Raw genomic sequence first — 18,813 nt, 5'->3', positions numbered from 1 at the left:
TTTATTGTTTTTTGGTCCCTGAGTTGGAACATAAGATCACCAGAAGAGAAACTCCCTCTATGACTCATTGCAGGAACATCTAGCGTTCCAGCCAGCACAAATATGATTAAACCAACTTTCCCGAGGGCCCCAGTTATATTCTAGCAAAGGAACACATTAACCAAGCTGACTATCTCTGGACCATTTTGCTTCTGGAACGAGAGCTGTCTGTGGCCTTCTCTTGTGCTAGGCTCTTTATGAGACCTCGAAGCGCACTTCTCGGGAGCTGGTTCTTCTGTGGCTTGGAGATTGTCACATAACACAGGGTCTTTTTCACAGGGTCATAGAGAGCGTCACCTATTGGGAAAACACCTGGCCATGGTGGCCTGAATTGGTGACATTTGGGTCTTCACATAAGCACTTTCCGGGGCATGGCTGGTGTAGCAGGCATGGTTTGTCCCCCACCCCCTGTCCCCTCAGATTGGCCTCTGTACCCTGAAGGCTGCTTACTGCAAATAGCTGTGACTTTCTTAAGGACACCCCCCCCCCAGCCCAGGAGCACACTAGGCCACCTGCCGGGCTAGTTTGAAAGGCCAGGGAATTAACACATCATCAAGGGAGCAGCCCTTGACCTGTTACGGATGGGGGTTGGTGAATAAACACCCCGACTCTGAGGCCTGTGGTTTCCACTGCCTCCCAGCATCCCCCAGTGGAATTGAGTCCTAGTTGCCCACAGTGGTAACTTAGCTGATAAATTAGCTTCCTTCTCTTCTATGCCTCACTACTTCGTTCCTCTACTGGTATTTTCTGGGATCTTTTCCCAAATAAACTACTTCCAGGCAAAACAGTCTGTTCATGGAGCAACGCAAACTCAGACAACTAGCCGGTTGGGTCCATCAAAAGGCAGCAGCTCTCCGCCCACCGTATCCATCAGCACTGGTGGCAGTTAGGAAGTTTCCACCGTGGCTGCAGCACTGCGGTAACATGCTATACGTAGGGACGGGGCCCTTTGAGAGCCCCTGACTTCTGCGTGGAAACCTAGGAAGACAGAAAGCAGACTTTGAAGAGGTAGGACATTCAGCCGCAGGGCCCTGTGCCATGAAGTGAGGACAACTTCGGACGCTGCTCAAGTCTTTGTGTCCGGCAGGCATGTACTCAGGAGGTTCTGCGAGGGAGCGGTGTTTGCTGGTTGAGTCTATAAAGGAATGAATACTTGACTCGCATTCACTTCCTTTCTTAGTCTTGAGTGCTTAGAGGTTGAGGGCACATCCCACCCCCTTTTCTGAACCTCAGATGCCTTCTACTGGAGCCAGCAACCTTGGTCGTAGTTGTCGGTTCTTGCCTCCATGGAGAGATCTCAAGATGGGAAGATCCTTCCCCATGACTGGTATCTGAAACCCCTAGATTAGAGTTTTCTTTGTCCATAACTTTGTCCACTGATTGAATTGTATTTATTATACCAATAAAGGAAACATAATCCTTGAACCTAGCAGTCCTGGACCTCAGTGAAAATGACTTTATCAGCTTCTTTCTGGAAAATCCAATTTTCATGGAGGAAACCCTATTCTGACCAAGCAAGGAGGGGTGAGAGGGTAGGCAAGAATGGAGATCAGGCATCAAAAGAAGATAAATGTTCGTTTTTTTCTAGAACTGACAGCCCAGCCAAGTCACAGGTGAATGTGCTTGGTAGTTTTAAAAGCATGGGAGAAGAGTTCCCCAAATTGGGATCACCTTTCTTCTGTACCTTTAGTGCCAGTGAACAATTTCTTACCTTCTCCAAGTCCTCATTCTACTGAGAAGCTCCAGTCCCACCTCTCCCTCCACCATGCTGCACAGTGATCGAGCTGTTGTGGCTCGCAGCGTCCCTTGGTGACCAGATGGGTGCCTTTCTCCCAGCTTTACCCAGTCTCTCAGGGTCTTCTCTCCTCCAACTGAGCAACTGTTCTCTCATTTGGACTTACACCTACTTTTAAATAGTCTCCCCCCTTCTTTCCTTTAACTCTTGCCCGAGTATCTCAGAAAACCCCTTTACTTTCTCTCTCCCTCTTGTCCTTACCCTCTTCCTCTGCCGTTCCATCCCTACTTTGTTTTTGTTCCTCTGGCGAGTGAGGAAATGACCCCAATGCAGTTGATAAGCTAGAGAGGAGAGCCGCTTGGGCCCTTGTGCCAAGGAGGATGGAGCCTGTAGGGCCTAAAGTGAAACTATGCCTTGTAGCCAATCAGCAGTAAACTCTCCTGAGTCCATATTCAAGATACAGAAGGCTCTGGCCACTGCCTCTTCCTCCCCCAGCCTATCAGCCTGAATGAGAACTAGGTTTTTCTATTTCGTTGTTTTTCCATTGTCTTTCACTTCCAGTTGCGCCATAGCGTTGCTTCCTCTTTTCGCTGCACCTGTTCGGTACTTTAGCTATGGTGGGGGCTAAGTGAATTTTTGTGGAGACCTCACTGTCAGGTGTAACATTATCTATGTCAAATGCCTTCCCAGTCCCTTGCAGCTGATTTAAAAATAAATCTTTGAACAAACAAGGTTCTAACTTGGGAGCTTAATGTGCAAACCCACCAGGAGCATTTGTAATGCTATCTAAGACGCTCAGAAGAAATACGAGCAGTGGATCTGAAGATGATGACAGTGACACCGGTGGCAAGATGACGATGATGATGGTGATGATGACAGCTTTGACTATGAGAATGATGATGACGACGGGGACAGTGGTCCTGACGATGATGATGGTGGTGGCGGTGACGATAGCCATGTTTTGTGGAGGATTTTCCATGTGCCCAGCATGGTGCCAAGTACTTTACATGGGCTGTTTCCTTCTGTTGTTACGACCACCGCAGGTCTGTAATCGCCATTTTGCAGAGAGGGAGATCGAGGCTTCGAACTCACTTGCCCAAGGCCACACAGCTAGCAAAGCTACACAGAGCTAAAATTTGAACCTAGGCCTGTCTGAGTTCAAAGCTTGTCCTTCCGACCACTCTCATGCGGGGCCCAGTGCCCAGGGTGAGGCTGGTACTGTTTCTATGCTGGTAGTTGGTGAGGGGCTCACATGCTTTAGGAAAAGGGAAAATCTGAACTCCAGTCCTTTGACTTCACAAATCTACACCCCTTCTTTCCAGTGACCCCTCAAAGGGTCTATTTCTGGCACTCTAGTCTCTGGAAAATGTCCTGCTAATGACACGGGATTATAAACAGTCCTTTTCCCAGAACAAAAATTTAACCTTTGTATCTCAATCTAATTAGAAGTATTTTCTCTTCCAGAGGCAGGTTTTTCCCCCTCTTTGTTCTGTAGTGAAGAGGTTTCTTTACTGCAAAAAAATAAAATAAAATAAAAAATCTCCAAACACCATAGCTTTTTAAGATGACAGACACTGGCCCGAGACCTTAAATGAGACCTGCGCTCCTGCACAAGGTGGCCACTCGGGCACCAGCGCCTGAGGGTGTTTGGGGTTCTCTGTGTCCAGCCAAAGGCTGGGTAACCTTGACCAAATGCAGGGGCACACACTTACTGACTCTCCCAGCCCACTGTCCAGGTGAGCGTCACCTGCCCCCAACAGCAGTTCTTCCGGATTTTTCTCCCCATGATTCCGAGGTTCACCAAGACTTGAGGAGAGTGCTTCCTGCCTTGTAGTTTCTGGAAAATAAGCATTTCTTCTCTACTTTAGAGAGGTCCTTGCGCTAACGTCTCTTCCCACCGCTGTCTCGGGACTGGTGTTCTTCCCATAGGGACCTACTGCTTTACCTCTGCAGGAAACGAGGGCCTTGAAGGAGCCCCAGTAGAAGCAGTTAACCCTGCGAGAACACCAAGTGGTTAATCCTCTGGGAACTGAGCCACAGCAGAAGGCAACAGGCCTGTGGGGAAAACAGTACCAGGGTAGAGGGATAGGAAACACATACCTGGCACACAGGAGGTGTTCAGATAGTTCTTGAAAGAATAAATACATGAATGGAGGAGCACCTCGTGCCTATTCTACCCCTCACCCAGTCCTGCGTGGCCCGAGGGCCGCCGTCGGCCCTTGTGGGCAGGCCAGAGGTAATGGAGAGTATGAAATGAGATCGTAAATGCAAAGACATCTGACATTGCACCTGGGCAAGAAAGGAGGCCGGGCAACCCCATGGTGCCCGCCCCCAGCCAGTCTCCCAGATCCCTCCTGTGCTCTAGTGGGACCCAGCAAAAGTCATTGACAGAAAACCAGGCCTGTGTGCTCTTGGCTCTAGTTGCGAAGTTTTCCCTATAATCTTCAGATTTGTCTAGCTTTAATATTTTGCATTTCAACTGACTGTTTACCTGGCGAGGCCCAGCCATAACCTGAGACCCTGCAGAGACCACAGAGTAGGCATGTTTGGCATGGGGTAGGTTCTTTGCCAGTGCTGTGATGTCTTCAACCCACAGACACTGCCTGACTCTGGGCAGTTGAATCCCCAGAGAAACAAAGCATACTCTGACTGAAGCTGAAAAAAGCTTCGTACCTTCTCCCTTCCTTTTAGCCTTCGCTTCTTGCCTGGCCTGGTTTAAAGACGAACTGGAGGGGTGCCTGGGTGCCTCAGTCAATTAAGCGCCTGATTCTTGATTTTGGCTCAGGTCATGGTCTTGGAGTCGTGAGATCAAGCCCCTCAACAGCGAGACTGCTTCTCTCCTTCTCCCTCTGCCCCTCCCCATGCTCGCATGTGCACTCTCTCTCTCTCTCAAATACGTAAATCTTAAAAAAAAAAAAAAGATGAACTAGAACTTCTCTCTTCACCATTCATGGTCCCTCCCCCAGGCTGTGCCCCTCATCCCCCCTGGGGCCTTTGCACTTGGGAGGATGGGAGTGAGTCTTCTCAGTGGTCCTGGGAGTGGCCCCAGAAAGACCTACCCCCACCACTTTGTGCACTTCCCTTCTTCCCAATTCTCCTTCACACTTCCCCATCTTTCATGGCCCTGCAGCAGTTCCTAGAAGGCCAAGTTTGACTCCTTCCCATCAGGCACCACTCACTCGAGGGAGGCCTGAGTTAACTTCCTTCCCATTATGAGAGCAGGGCAGTACTCCATATCATAAAAGAGGAAACTGAGTTCCAGGGACATAAAGTGACTTTCCCACAGTCATGAAAACCTCGTGTGTGTGTGTGTGTGTGTGTGTGTGTGTGTGTCTTTTTTTAAAGATTTTATTTATTTATTTGACAGAGAGAGAGAAAGCACAAGCAGGGGGAGCTGCAGAGGGAGAGGGAGAAGCAGACTCCCCACTGAGTAGGGATCCCGATGCAGGGCTCGATCCCAGGACCCCACGATTATGACCTGAGCCAAAGGCAGACACTTAACTGACTGAGCCACCCAGGCACCCCTGTGTGTCTATGTCTTGAACTCATCTCTTCTGTTTCAATCACTTGTCTATTAGGTATCATGGAGTCAAGAGTTTATTTCATCTTTTTTAATCTAGCTCCTTACCCATCAAACTATATCAGACTATATATAGATATTTTGATGGTTGAATCAGACTATCCCACGGACTTGGGTTCAATGCTGGTTACGTCAGAGAGGTAGCAAGGGACCCCTTCGACTCAAATGGCCTTTGCAACCAAAGCCGTGGGTGAAGGGCTGTGCTTCTGGAGGAGCACAGATTTGGGAGGAGGTGCACTCTACAACCTCTGAGCCTCAGCTTCCTGCTCGGCAAAATGGAGAGGTGAACTGGGCCAGTGACCCCAAGCCTTGTTCAGGCAAGGGGGACCTGGAAGTTTTGCTGGGCCTTGAGAACGTCATCATCTCTCCTACTGAGTTGCAGCATTTTCATTCTTGCACTCCTATCAGAAAAAAATGGCACACTTCCCCAGCACACACACACACACACACACACACACACACACACACAGGATGATATGTCTTCCTGTATTGATCTATTACGCATGCTATAAAATAGAAAAATGGGAATAAAAAGGGTGAGATGGCAAAATGAACATAAATGAGTTTTATGGGGACCTTACCTTGCTCCCAGGAAGACCTTGGAATGCCCTGGTGTCAATGATGCTCAGGGCCCTGCTTGCTCCTCCTGACTCACCCACCTCCGCCATGTTTCACCAGCATCACATCAGAGCTGAGATTGGCAGTCTGTGCTCTGCAGAACTGCCCACAGCCACTGCCCATCTAACGGAAGGGGAGACTCAGTCCGAAACCATAAGGCCACCAGTTTTCATAAATGAAGTGACCTGTCGGGGAATTCATTTCCAAAGCTCACCTGGGTGGTCATATTTCTTTTGGAGGGCTGTGTGGGTCTCTGGATATAAAAGGCAGTCAGCTCTGAGGCGGGCAACTATTTTGTGTATTCTCTGTATTTTCACTAATTTGGGAACACGTTCACGTGGTAATTATGTTCACAGCACCAGTAGATCGGCTCTGTGCTGGTGTTTAAAGCTCAGAAAATTGAATCACTGGGGCAAGTAACTAACAATTATTACACCCTATGGGGAGAGCAAAACCATTTTTTACCCAGCTGGAATTACTTCTTAGATATTTAGTGCATATCAGATCCTGAATGGTGAAACCATATCCATGTTGTATTAAAGGGTGAAAATTATGCATTTCTCATGTAATTCCTAGTAAGTGGTAAGTGATTTTTCTACAGAATTAAGTCAGTCACTGAGGGTGTACTTGAAGTACTGGATTGAAAGCAGAAAATAGACTCAGAAGAGAGAGTGCTTGGCGGGGCAGGATTCTTAGCAGAGGTCTCTGCCAAGTCAGCCTTGCAAGAGGGAGAGACATATCACCTTTTCCCAGGGGTAGGGGAACTTGGGGAGACACTGTGAGAGCTGGGGAGAAGTTGAGGGAGTTTGGGTTGATGGCTTTAGTTTTTTCTGTGAAGCACGAAGCCAGATCCGTCACTAGGAAGGTTGGTCGACAGCTGCCTCGTGTTCTGGCCTCTGGATTAAGAGTTCCCAACCTGACTGTATGTTAGAATCACCTAGGGAATTTTTTAAAACCCCAATGTCCCCGTTGTGCCCCAGACTAATTAAATCAGAGTCTTGGGAGGGGGGGCAGACATCAGTAGTTTTTAAAAGCTCCCAAGCGATTCTAACGTGCAGCCATATTTGAGAACCAGCGCTAAGCGAGAACTTGCCAGACTTTAACATGCGTGCCCTCAAACCTCCTGGGAGGAGCCTGTCAAGGTGCAGATTCTGATTCAGGAGGTCTGAGGTGAGGCCTAAGAGCCTGCATTTCTCAGCAGGCTCCCAGGAGATGCCGCTGCAGCTGCTTCAGGGACCCCACTTTGAGCAACGAGTGCATAGACGGTCCAAGTTTGACCTGAAATTATTGATAGCTGCCTACAGGCTCCATAAAAATCAAAGCTGTCAATATTTTACAGTTGGAAAATACATATCTTAAGAGAATTATCAAGATGTACTATTTAAATGAATGTTTTAGAGGAAGAAATTTATCTTGATAGAAAAATCTAGATGAGGCTAATTTCAGTGGAAGAGGAGAACAGGTCCCATCTGCCTGCTGTTGGGACTACAGAGGGCATACTCAGGAGCAGGGCCAGGGCCTGGGGGTGGAGGCTGCCCAGCCAGCCCAGGTCACTAAGATCACTTCCCCTGAGGTTGGGCTTGCCTTCCGGTGACCTCAGACAGACAGTGCTCCCTGGCTTGAGTTGCTTCACTATGTTGAATAACCTCTGCTCCTCACACCCAGGTTCCCAGCTATGAAGAGTTTGCTCAGGGGCACTGGGCTCTGCAGACCAGAGCCTGGTGATCACCTTGGTAGTTGTCTGTGGCGAAAATGTTGTAAATTCACAAAATAAAATTCAGCCCCTCTCTAGAAGATTATCTGGACCACTGAGATCCAAATTCCCTGCTCAGAAACCAGACTGTACCCGAATTGGTCTTGAGGACTCTGTCTTGGGTCAACGTGGAGTTCACAGTCATGTTTTGAAGTTCCTTCAGTTTGAGTTGGTGCGGGCTCTTCAGGGGGCCCCACGGCATCATTTGGGACATGGCAGAGGGCATTAAGGGTGAGGGGATTGGGCTGTCTGGGAGTGGGAGTGGGAGTGGGAGTGTGTGTGTGTGTGTGTGTGTGTGTGTGTGTGAGAGAGAGAGAAAGAGAGGGAGAAAGAGAGAGACTGACTTAGTGATAAGTGCCCATAATGAGGAAATTAGATGGACTCTAGGACTTGGAGACTAGTCTAAATTATCCGAGTGTTCAAGTGTTTTTTCTTTTTAAATTAAGCCATAAACAAATCCTCATTATATAAATGTCAATCCGTGAGGAAGCCTGTAGGGTGCCACGAGTGCTTTGTGCAGCAGTCTGGAAGCAGGAGGCTTGAGAGGCAGGCATGGCTTGCGGCCGCACCTGGTGGGGCGCAGATGTGGAGCGGGACCCTAACCGACTGCCCCGGAGTTAGGCCCCTGGTCAGCTTCCTCCTGAATGTAGCTCCTTAGAAGGAAAACAGCACACAGACGGCTTCACTTCACTTTTCTTTTCCTGGGTGTGCCGGAGAAACACGGGAACCCAGGGTGGACTCATTCTCATGCCGCTGGCTGGTGAAGGCGGCTGGCTGGCTGTCGCGTTACCCTCCATGGTGCCGCTGGGCCTGACCCTCTGCTTTTATCACAGTGAGAGCATGCTGACTTTTGTAATAACTGGTCTTGGGCAAGTTTCGGTCAGACTTTCTGAGTCACAGTTTCCTCATCTGTGAAGAGAGTCAGGAAGAGGATGGAGATGTGAGCTCGAGCGCCCCCGCTAGCCTTGACATGCCATGATTGGATAAATGGTGAGCCTGCAACTAGAGGCCGGGCGGGAAAAACCAGATTCAGAAAGGCCTAAATGCTCATTCATGTGCCCCTTCACTCAGAAAGTGTTTCCTGAGCACCTACTATTCACCAGATAGAGAAAGTTGAGGCAGTCCCTTGCTCCTGAAGAAATGAATGACTAGGTATTCCCAGTATGAGGGGGGCTCAGGACCAGGCAAGGGCAAGTTGGGGTGCTGTAGGACCTCAGTGAGGTGGGGGTGAGATCTCAGAGGATAAGACCCCAAAATCTGATGGATGCGTCAGAGTTGGCTGGGTGAGAGTAGAGGCCAAGAGGGTTCCAGGCTGAGACACAGATCCTAGGGAGAACTTGCCTCTCTGGTACCCTTAGATCTTGGTGATAACTAGATAAGGGGTTCAGATAACAATTTTGTGACCCCACAGGTCTCTCTGAGCCTAACTACTGCCCCAGATAGCCTCTCCTCACATCCTCGTTTGCCCTGGGCCCTGAGACTTTTCCCCAGTGTCTCCATCTGGGGGGCATGTGGCCTGTACTCGGGTGGACCTCAGCCCTCCAGCCTCAGCAGCTGATCAAGGGCCAAGAGATTGAGAGTGACCCACAGATCCAAACTACCCATTTCCCATCTGGCCACACTGCATTGACGGACCCCCCCCCCCCCATCCCCGATCGTGATGGGCATAGGCAAGACAGAGACTTCATTTAAACCCATTTGCAAAAGATGTTTTGAAAAACCTTAACTAAATGTTCCCTGTCATCTCTGAGGAAGTCGTGCCCCTCCACCTGAGCATTAGTTGGTGACTCCCGTGATTCCTCTTGATTTGAAATGGTCCCTAGCACGCCTGCCTCCCCATGCTCTTCAGCAGTGAGGACGCCTTCTCTCCTGTCAGCTTGCCCTCTGACCCCTCATCTCATGAGCTGGCTGTTCTTCGCAGAGTATCTCTAGGGCCTCCCGCACTGGCTCATGCAGCAGTGCCACCCTCTGTGCCCGCACTGGGGGCACCCGGGGCTCCCAGCAGCTGACTCAGAGTCGGACACCCAGTGGTGGGATGAACAATAGGGGAAGGAGACAGAAAGAGAAGAAACTTCCTGGGAGGCAGGAGGGTGCATGATGGAGGCAGGGCTACCGGCTCCCTTGCCGGTGTAGCCCAATACAAGCCTCCTCTCAGCGGGCCAGCGGTGCTTGAGGGAAGGGACTGGGGCTGCTCACGGGGGCTACTTTGGCTGAGTAGTCAGGCGGGACCAAAGCTGTCTTGTGGGAGGACGTGGAAGGGAGATTGGGCCCGTGCTTCCTTTCCCCTTTGTCCCGGCCCTGCTCCCAGAGACTTGAGTCCGCAGAAGGAGATCTAAGGGCCTCCCTGTAACTCATAGGGGCTGAGATGCCCTCCCGCCCACATGACATCTGTCTGGGGAAGGCCGAGGCGTAGAGGATGCTGACCTTCTTGCCCTCCAGTAACAGGGCTTTGGGCTGTATTCCCCACAGATAGAAACTCCGGTGACCCTTCAGCTCCTTCCCTGGTGAGAGGGACAGAGGAGGGCCCTGGTGGACAAAAGAGAATAAACAAGTAGTTCAATGACTTTCTGGAAAGGACCTGGCCACCACTATGAGGAAATCTTATATTCGTGTGCTCTCTGTTATACAGCTCTGCGGGTGCGTGCACTCAGTGTTAAAGCAAAGGTTGAAGAGGACTGTTCTTGCCAGGAAACCAAACACATGAAAGAGTGTGGCCCTCACAGCTCCCACTTGGAGGAGAAGCCTGGGATTAACCCTGAACTCGTCAGTGTCCCTTATCCTAGTCATCTAACATTCCTAGGAAATCAGTTTTCTCATCAGTAAAATGGGCATAATCACAGTACCCTTCTCATAGGGTTGTTCCGAGGATTAAGTGAAGTAATGCATGGAAAGTTCTCAGCATTCTTGGCAGAGGCCTGGCACATAGCAAATGCCCAGTGAGTATTGGCTCTGGCCATCTGTGGAAGGAGCAGTGGCCCTCTGTCCTGGCAAGGTCCCCTCCTCACACTCTGAATAACGAAGTTCTGGGGGAGTAGAAGGCCTAGAACCAGGGCCAGCCAGGGGGAAGAGTGAGCTTTCACAGGAAGAGGTGAGAGCTGGCAGCTGAGCTGAAGGTGTGTGCCAGGAGCTGGGGGAAGGAGCATTGAGAAGTCAGCCTTCTCTGTCTGAGAGGGGACAGGGGTGCATGAAGGGCAGAGATGGAGGGAGGCTGTCTCGTTGGCAAGGGCAGATAGGTGCAGCCCATTACAAGAAAGCAGTCTTACTGCTGGGTAATCCTAAACTCACAGGAAGCCCAAATATGGCACAGAACATGTCTTGACTTCTGGTGAGTTTCCTCGAAGGCCATCAGAAGCCACCTCAGATGGGTGGCCATGGGTGTCTTCTCTTACCATTGCTGTCTGTGTCCTCATCAGTCCCATCCCAGCTTCCCTGTAGCCCTTTCTCACCTCTCCCTGGGAGTTCTGGTTCCTGTGAGGGACAGGGCAGACCCTTCTGGAGGACACCTCAGGTTCTCGGGGCCTTTACAGGACTGTGAGTTGAGTGGCCAACAAAGCTTCATCCTTCTGATGTTGTTGCCTCCCCTGGCATAACTTTGATGCCTTCTCATGCTAGCAAATCTCTCCTCCACTCAAAGACATGTGCCCCACTGGCCTGTAATCTCCACTAAAGCAAGAACCTTGTCTGACTGGCTCATGACAGCCGCTCCAACCCCCCAGTGAAGTGCTGGTGTGCAGCAGGCATTCAGCAGATCAATTAATTGAATGAGTGAATGAAGGCATGCAGGTGTGCATTCTGGAATGAGAGAACTAATGCTGTGTTGGAGGTATGATATTTTTGGGGCTAAATCAGGGAGCATTCCTCTCAGGAAAAACCAGGCCCTTCAGTTGGGGTAAGCCCTCTTAGCTTCCCTGGGGCGGGCTGCCTCCCTACTCTGCCCTAAAGGAATTATTGGCCAACACGCTGGGTCACCTCCTGGTTTCTGGAGGACACCCTGGCTCTAGGGAGTCAGGCTCTGGAGCCCTCCCTCAGAGGCACCACAGTGCGACCCTGCCAAGGGCATCGCCTACGGAGTTGTTTGCATAGCATCCTTCCCCTTGCCCCCCCCCTTCCTGCTTCAGAGAAACTCCGTGTTCTATGCATTTGACACATTTTGATTGTCTGGAAATATCACACCTTTGTTCATTTGTTAAAGCTGCCTTCCCGTAGTGAGGCCTTGTGTGTTTGTTTCCACTCCCATGGCCTGCTGGGCTGCCTCTCCTCCTTGTTGTGGAGGATGTGCTGGTAATTTGGGGGTGAGGAAAGGAGGACGTGAGGTGACCCCGGGACTAAAGTCTAGACAGCTCCAACAGGTGAGGTCAAGAATCTGAGTTGCCCAACGCCTGCCTGGTGAGCCTGAGGATTATTGAATTATTATTGAGCCCAACCAGACTCCAGGGCTGCACAGATCCCTGAGTTAGACATGGTGCCTGCCTTCTCCATGGCAACGAGGCTAAATATGGACGCGTTTCCATGGAGAGCTATCTCGCAGTGGCAGCCCTGCTTCCTCCAGGAAGCACCCGCACTGGGTTCCTTTGGCCTCTCAGGAGGCGGCTAGAGGTCCCGAGGATATCAGAAAAGAGTACCTCACCTTGGAGGATGTTTGTTTCCAACAAGTCTTCCATTTCCCCAGCCCTAGAATCAGCAACATCCCTTCTTGACAGCTAGAAGTTAGGAGAGGTCACGGGTCACACAGAGGAGCTGATTAGGGAAAGCCACCCTGGGCCCAGTGAGCGTTCATGCAATTATGCCATGTCTGCCCAACTCTGTGGAGTGGATTTTCCTGTGATGGGGAGGAAAAGGGATGGCATTTGTCAGAGGGAGTCCGTGAGATAACTGTGATGATGCTTGTGGAAATTGCACTGCTGCTCTTTTCATCAAGCCGATTTGGGAAGAATTATTGCTACAAAGAGTTTTTAAAATGCTTTTCCATAATTGGAATGACCCTCTTCCATTTTCTTAGAACGTTCTACATTAAGGAGGGCTTGTGATGTTAGGAGGACTGGGTATTACATAAGACTGATGAATCACAGACCTTTACCTTTGAAACCAATAGTACATTATATGTTAATTTAAAAAAAAAAGAATGTTCTAATTGGACGGGATTTTATTTTGTTCTCCAAGTAAAGTAAGTCTTTGCTGCCCATTTGAATTTGAACGAGTCAAATCTCCACATATCCTAACCATCCAGTCCGGCAATGTGGAATGGAACTTTGTGTTTGGTGAAAGCTAAACATATAAGCTGAGTATTAGGCTTAAAAATACTCTGTTTAACCTCTCTTGGCTGTTTAGTCATTACATCATCTGTGTTTATAGCTTCATCGTCTGTTAAATTGGGCCTCTCTGTGCACAGCTGATCATTCGGGTGTGTTTGTATATATTAGGAGATATCTATAACATGTATGTATGCATAGAGAGATGGGTGTGCTCCCTGGTTCACTGAGATATGGAGACTTTTAAAAGATGTGGAGAGACCACTTAAGGCAATTACAAATAGTCTCCGACGGAAGGTTCACGTCGCACGTTCTGTGTTGCAGGCCCAGTGGCATCAGAGCCGAGTGATGGACGATCTGCGGTCCCAGAACCTCTCCATGGACATGACCGACTCCTCTCCTGCCTTGGCCAATAACAGACTGGAGAATGGCATGGCCCAGCTCATCACCACCGAGGCCTGGAACATCAACTCCACTGACCTGGTAAAGAAGGCCCTGGTGACCGTGCCGGCCCCATCCATCCTGAACCCCCCTGCCGAGTCTCAGAGCGGTATGGCCCTGAAGGTGGCGGCCACCGTGCTGCAGCCCCTGTGCCTCGGGGAGAGCCCGGTGGTGATGCCCATTCACATGCAGGTGGAGGGAAGCTCTGCGCCCGAGCTCAACCCTAATGGCAATGCCACGTATGTCATGACCACACAGGGCCCTGTGCAGCTGCCCGTGGTGCTGGAGCAGCACGTCTTCCAGCACCTCAACTCCCCTCTGGTCCTGCCGCAGGAGGCCCCGTGCTCCTCCAGTGCCATCCACAACAACCTGTTCCAGGGAGCCGAGGACCCTGAGGCCCAACCCCAGCTCCTGGACCTACGGATCCCCAGCCAGCCGCAGGAGCCCACGTTGCCGTTCGAAGCCGTGCTCCAGAATCTGTTCCCCTCACAGGGTGCTCTCGGCCCCCCACCCTGCCAGCCTCCTCCCGGATATGCCCCTGTGCCCCCCCAGCCCTTTAACTCCCCCCTGTCCCCCCTGGTCCCTCCAGCCACCCTCTTGGTGCCCTACCCCGTGATCGTCCCCTTGCCCGTGCCGGTCCCCATCCCCATCCCCATCCCAGTGCCTCAGAGTCCTGAATCAAAGCTCAGCTCCAGTTTCCCCAAGCCACCATCTTCCTTCGGCCTGCACCCCTTTAAAGGCACCCAGACCCCTCTGGAGAAGGAGGAACTGAAGCCCTTCGATATCCTGCAGCCGAGGGAGTACTTCCAGCTTAGCCGCCACACGGTCATCAAGATGGGGAGCGAGAACGAGGCCCTGGATCTCTCCATGAAGTCCGTGCCCTGGCTTAAGACTGGCGAAGTCAGTCCCCCTATCTGCCAGGAAGATGCGGCCTTAGACCTGTCGCTGGCAGCCCACCGAAAATCTGAGCCTCGCCTTGAGACACTGTACGACAGCAGCGGGTCCGTGGACAGCCCAGGTCACGCCGCGATGGAGAAACTTCCCGGTGGCATGGAAGTGCCCTTTGCCCCTGCCACGGTCCACGGGGCCTCGGCTCTGCTGGATAGCCACGTGGGCGGCAGCAACCCCACCCAGCTGCCCAGCCAGCCCAACCAACCCAGCGGCGAGGTCAAGGCCGAAGATCACATTGAGATCGTGAGCGAGTCCCAGGCGGCCAAGGTGATCGTCTCGGTGGAAGACGCCATGCCTGCCATCTTCTGCGGCAAGGTCAAAGGCCTCTCAGGCGTGTCCACCAAAAACTTCTCCTTCAAAAGAGAAGACTCCGTGCTTCAGGGCTACGACATCAACAGCCAAGGGGAAGAGCCCATGGGAAGCACGGAGCCCCTTAGGAAACCCGTCAAAAACCGGAGCATAAAGTTAAAGAAAGTGAACTCCCAGGAAATACACATGCTCCCGATCAAAAAACAACGGCTGGCCACCTTTTTTCCAAGAAAGTAAATAATGGCTTTTTAAAATTTTTATGATTATAATATGGGGAAAGGTACATTGGTTTTATAAAAAGGCGTTTAAAACAAATTATCTTTGTTAATTATTTGGGGGAGTAGTTGGGAAGCGGGAAGGCGAATTGGCTCTAGAGGCCCTGTAAGCTAGTATCGTTTTCTTTTTTAATTTTTGACTTTTCACAAATGAGTAAATAAGAGCAACCTATTTTTCAAGCAGATTGCACATTTTTTGCAGCTTTAATGGAATATTGGGTGAATCAGAGGGGTAAAAAAGCTATTTTCATTGCCACAAAGTGCTTTGATGATGTAATACCTAATAAAGGGTAGGATGAATATTTCACAATAAATGTTTGTTTGCACTAATTGGTTGCAGCATTCTATCATTTTTTAAATTTGCATTCCTTAACTGGTGGGGTTTGGCCAAAACCGTTGCTTGTAAAGCACGACAAGTTCTCTGTGCTTTGAGATCTAAGCTCTTTGGGCATATCGGGCAGAGAAGAATTATTTTGGCCTATGCCCCCATAAAAGGAAGACTAGGAAATATGTATGACCTGGAGCAAGTCACTTCCCCCATCGAAACCTTGGTTTCTTCATTTGTAAAAATGTGGCACAGAGAAGGGTCGGGGAGGTGAGTTTGCAAGTACCCAAGGCCCCTTCCCGTTCACATTGACCCTGGGTGTGGAGAATTCTGTGTCTGAGCCTTCTGTGGACTAAAACAGACAAATGTGTCTAAAAGGAAAATTTGCCTGCTTCCTCCCCACCCCCTCCCAGAATTTAGCTGGAAAGGATCTTCTTTTCAAAGGCAGTAAGAGCATTGTTCTGAATGACTGAAAGTCTTGCAAGTCAAAAGTATTACTGAAGACCACTCAGAACAAGAGGTAAGTCTTTTGCTGGTGGATGAGGAGATGGCTCAGAAATGTTCCTGGCCAGGGGTAGAGATTCTCGGGAGTGGGGTCGGGAGGGGAAGAGAGAGTCGCCCCTCTTTAGTTAGCCCAGTGGTTCTCAACTGGGGGTGATGGTGCCTCCCCCGGGAACATCCAGCAATGCCTGGAGACACTTGTGGTTGTCACAGCCAGCGGGGGTGGGATGCTACCCACGGGCATCTGGTGGGTAGAGACCCGGGACGCTGCTAAACATCCCACAGGCATGGGACCCCCCACCAGAGCGGGTGATCCAGCCCAAGTGTCAGTGGTGCCGAGGCTGAACACCCCTGGCTGAGCCGTTGCTCGTTGGGCGAGGCACCTGGAAGAAGGGAACGGCGTGCTGCTCTTCTGTGACAGCACAGAGCCTCCCACTCAAAGCGGAACCGTGAGTGCACGTTGGAAATAGACCTGCTCGGTGGCACATCACACTTGGGTCTGAAACCGTGCTGGCGAGAGACTGATTACGGCGTGCCTGCTTTTAGACTTAGAGCTCTTTCTTGCACGTCTTGCAATTAGCATGTATCCAGCTGTTACTGCGAACATGAACAGGAGGAAAAGCAGTTTCGAGACTGTTCTTTTATTACCAGGCTCTCCGTGGATAGGGTTACTGTTTCAGCCGGTCCTGGACTCTACACTCAGAATGGATTTTCTTTTTCCTGCTCTTTTCCTGTGCTGTTAAACTTTATTTCTCCAAGTGCATGGTGGTGGTAAGAGGCAAATAGCTGTTGTTCGCTAGGCTGACTAGTCCTGTTCACAGCACTGGCTGTACCCCGTCCCTTCAGCCTCCACACAGTGCGCTCTTTTTTCCACTTTTATTCCCATGCTGGGTTTCCTGAGCATGGCATGTGTGTTCTGGTCCCAGAGACGACGACCCAAAGGGGCCCAGGGACTTGCTCATGTCTCTTCTCCCCATGTTCGCAGTCGCTTGTGCTGCCCCTGTCTTCACAGCATACTGGCAAGAGCTCCTGCTACCCGGCTTCGAGGGAACAGAATTCTCAGTCTGGCCTATAGAAGAAGTAGGTGCTTGAAGCTGAGTGACAGACACGTACGTGGAAAGGGAGGCATTTGCAGCCTGTAATTACTTTATAAACCTCAAGCCACAAATTTCTCTTTGATGTGTCTGGAAGTGCCCCCTTTCTCTTCAGCTGTCGGTGCTGGTTGGGTGAGAATTGTTGGCTCCACAGCCCACCAGGGTGTGGAGTTAGCATGGGCTATCCCCTTGCCCTGGGACAGATCCTTGCACCCGCCCTTGCCGCGCCCAGCCCCGGGGCCTGTCATTCGTGTGCGCCTGGCTGGGGGCCTTTGGGGAGAGGCCGCTGTGGCGTGGGGAAGCTTGCCCCCTGAGGTCTGTGAGGTCTACACAGAGTGTTGTCTAGTGACCAGGCTCAGGCTCGTGCTATTGGGGCAGGGACACCCTCCGCCTGCCCCCCTTCCCAGCCTTTGCTGGAAACTGGAATCTGCTTGGCTGCCCTCAGGCCAGGGAATGAGGAGAACAAAGGGCTTGTTGCTGTGGCCTGGGTGAGCCTGGGGTTCCCTGGTGGTTCAGTTCCATGCTCCCTCCCTACTCAGAAGTTTACAGCCTTTCACACAAACCTGATGTAAGAATTATCAGCCTGAAACCACTGTTCCTGGCCTGAGGCATGTCACCCCCACAAGGGTCACAGAGGGGGCCACTGGCAAACTCAGGCCCCATCATTTTACTGCTTGATTCAGAGAGCTGTGGTCACTTATTCTCCCACCCCTCACAACTGTCTCCAGCTAACCTGCTTTCCGGTTTCAGCAGGATTTGTATCAGACTATCTTGTGACTTAATTTCCCATTTCTTCTCAAAAAAAAATTGTTTGGGCCAACTAGCCGAAAGAATAGCTTTTCAGAGTCTTTTAGGAAATAGGATTAGTCCCCAGGAATGTTATTTGCTCAGACTTGTCAAGATGGCTTCAGCTGGCTTCAGTTCAGAAATGATAAAAAAAATTGGAATGAGTCACAAAGATCCATATTTGGGGGTAATTATCCTCCCGGCAAAATAAAAACTAGATGGAAAATGAAAGACTTAAAGACGATACAGTCACTATCCTAACCAAGGAAGTCTTTGACAGTGAGTAGAAAATTCTAAAGTGAGGTCAAAGATTTGTTTAGATTCAAATGCAAAACTCTCATACTTTAAGCATGAAAACTTTTGTCTGCAAGGGTGAAAACTCCAAACAAAAGGAGGGAGGAGGGAGGAGGGAGGGAGGGAAGGAGGGAGGAAGGAAGGAAAGAAGGAAGGAGGGAGGGAGGAAGGAGGGAGGGAGGAAGGAAGGAAGGAAGGAAGGAAGGAAGGAAGGGAGGGAGGGAGGAATGGAGGGAGAGAAAGGTAGCCAATTACTGAGAGAGTATGTCAATACAGTGATTATCTTCATAAATACCATAATTAATAGAGCAGGAAAGGATTTAGATTCCATTTTATAAGAGAGGGAATTGAGGCTCGGAAGAGTTTTCTGCTTTCAGTTGTTAAGTATCAACAACTTAAAAATATGTAATTTGCAATGATTCTTAAATATTGGGTTTGAAGCCCAATGAAACCACAGGAATTTGGATCCTCTGGGGGCAAAACCCAGTATGAATTAGTGAAGAGTCTGAATTACAGATTTTTTTTCAATTATTTTCGAAACCATTCCAATTAACTGGAATGCCCAGAGCAGTTGGTACAATTGTAAAGGGGAGATTTTCAAGCTGGAGGGTGGCGATGCCAAGCTTCTAAAACCCACACTCAAAAGCTGCTAAGCTGAAAACTTTAACAGCAGGGAAAAAAGCGTTAGAGGTCATTCTGGCCGACTTTACTCCTCATTAAATAAGAAAGGCAATTTTCCAGAACAGCTCACTACCACCAGGTCAAATAACTGACCTCCCACATCAGCGAAACAAAATAGGGTGTATTTGAGGTCCTTAGGGTGCCATTTTAATAAATTGGTATTTATTTTAATTAACATATTG

The 18,813-nt window shown here is 50.1% G+C and overlaps 1 protein-coding gene across 6 annotated transcripts in view; it reads left to right on the top strand.

The window, feature by feature from the left end:
- The window catches only part of RAI2 (retinoic acid induced 2), a 60,964-nt gene extending 45,684 nt beyond the window's left edge, over positions 1-15,280 (top strand). For 2 of the 6 annotated variants that reach the window (XM_057310321.1, XM_026480242.4), the window contains exons 2-3: positions 13,299-13,457; positions 13,749-15,280. In XM_057310321.1, coding sequence (XP_057166304.1) covers positions 13,323-13,457; positions 13,749-14,912 — 1,299 coding nt within the window. In that variant the 5' untranslated portion in view covers positions 13,299-13,322 and the 3' untranslated portion in view covers positions 14,913-15,280. Of the gene's footprint in view, positions 1-13,298 lie in introns of all 6 variants that reach the window. The other 4 variants (XM_057310316.1, XM_026480240.4, XM_057310314.1 and 1 more) reach the window with 2 other exon arrangements.
- The last annotated feature ends 3,533 nt before the right edge of the window (positions 15,281-18,813 follow it).

Source organism: Ursus arctos, chromosome X (genome assembly GCF_023065955.2).
Source record: "Ursus arctos isolate Adak ecotype North America chromosome X, UrsArc2.0, whole genome shotgun sequence".
Classification (NCBI taxonomy): Eukaryota; Metazoa; Chordata; class Mammalia; order Carnivora; family Ursidae; genus Ursus; species Ursus arctos.
This window is presented reverse-complemented; position numbering and strand designations above follow the sequence as displayed.